The 1,528-nt window shown below is 15.5% G+C and overlaps 1 protein-coding gene across 1 annotated transcript in view; it reads right to left on the bottom strand.

Annotated features, from left to right (window-relative positions):
- Positions 1-1,276: 1,276 nt before the first annotated feature.
- PRSY57_1302600 (hypothetical protein) overlaps positions 1,277-1,528 on the bottom strand; it is a gene marked incomplete at both ends in the record, with an annotated part of 987 nt that continues 735 nt past the window's right edge. Inside the window, one exon of the mRNA XM_020115135.1 lies at positions 1,277-1,393. Within this exon, the coding sequence (XP_019970058.1) occupies positions 1,277-1,393 (117 nt within the window). The remainder of the gene's footprint in view (positions 1,394-1,528) is intronic.

The raw sequence follows: 1,528 nt of genomic DNA, 5'->3' as shown, positions 1-1,528 counted from the left end.
AATATATATATGTGTGTATATAATTTTATTCTTAGTTTTTCTATTATTTACTTGGAGCTTCAGAGTCAGTAATAATTTCTTTCATGTTGTTTACTTTTTTTTTTTTTTTTTTTTTTTTACTTTACTTTTTTTATATTCCTCTTAGAAAAAATAAGCAAGAAAAAAATTATTAAAATATGAGAAGCATTTTGTTAGATTGATCCAAAAAAAAAAAAAAAAAAAAGAAATTATTTATATTGAAAGGATATTATAATTAATTTTTAGACTAAAAAAAATAATCAGACACTTAAAAAGAAAAAAAAAAAAAAATATAAGCATCAAAAAGGTACAGAAATTATAAATAAATAAATTATACATATGTATACATATATATATATATATATATATATATATATGTACTTAATTATTTTACGTGCGCCCGTATTTACTTTTAGTATATTTTTTTTTTTCTTTTTCTTTTAATTAAATCTTATATGGCTTAAAAGAGTTTTTATAATAAAAAAAAAAAAAAATAAAAAATAAATAATAAATAAAATTAAAATAAGTAATAAAACATAGACCTTGAAATATATAATATATATATATTATAATAAAATAAAAAAAATAATTATATATTATGTGCACAAAAAAAAAGAAAAACTTTGCATTTAAGCAAAAAATTTCCTACATAAGGATTTTTTTAAATATATATATATATATATATATATATATATATATTATATATATATGTGTAATATTTTAATTTAACTTGTGAAATTCAAATATATAATATATTTATCACAAATATATTATATAAATAAATAAATATATATATATATGTATACATTATAAAGAAATATTCTAAGACGTATATGTTATTTTATTTTATTTTTTTTATTCTTCATTATTAAATTAATTTTCCAAATATTTTTGAGGGAAAAACGAATAAAAGGAATAAGAATATATACATATTAAAAAGAACAAGATATTTAAATAAATTAAATAAATAAATAAATATATATATATATATATATATAACAAAAATTATATATAAAATATATTCATTCTTCTTAACCATTATATATATATATATATATTACAACATTTTATATATATGTGTGTATAACAAAATATTGGTAGTATGATATATTCTTTAAACCAATAGAATTCATAAGCAAAAGTAAATATCTCTTTTAAACACATTTCCATAATTATAAAAATGATAAGGATAAGAACAGGAAGATACATATGTGTACATATTAGACAATCTTACAAAATTTCCTTTAGCTTAAAAAATTTATTCTTTATCGTTTATTTGAATTATTTGAGAAATTAATGGTTTCTGTTCTAAATTTAAATTTTTTCTTTTCGCCTTAACAAATGTTTCCATAAATGCTCTATTTTGAGCTTCCATCTAAGAATAAAATAAAATAAAATAAAATTATTATATGACATGTGAAAAAAAAAAAAAAAAAAACAGAGAGGATACAAAATTATATAAAATGCAAAAGATAAGGATATACATGTGTTTATTATGACACATAGAATT

This window comes from Plasmodium reichenowi, chromosome 13 (genome assembly GCF_001601855.1).
Source record: "Plasmodium reichenowi strain SY57 chromosome 13, whole genome shotgun sequence".
Classification (NCBI taxonomy): Eukaryota; Apicomplexa; class Aconoidasida; order Haemosporida; family Plasmodiidae; genus Plasmodium; species Plasmodium reichenowi.
Note: the sequence above shows the minus strand (reverse complement) of the source record. Positions and strands in the feature narration are given on the sequence as shown.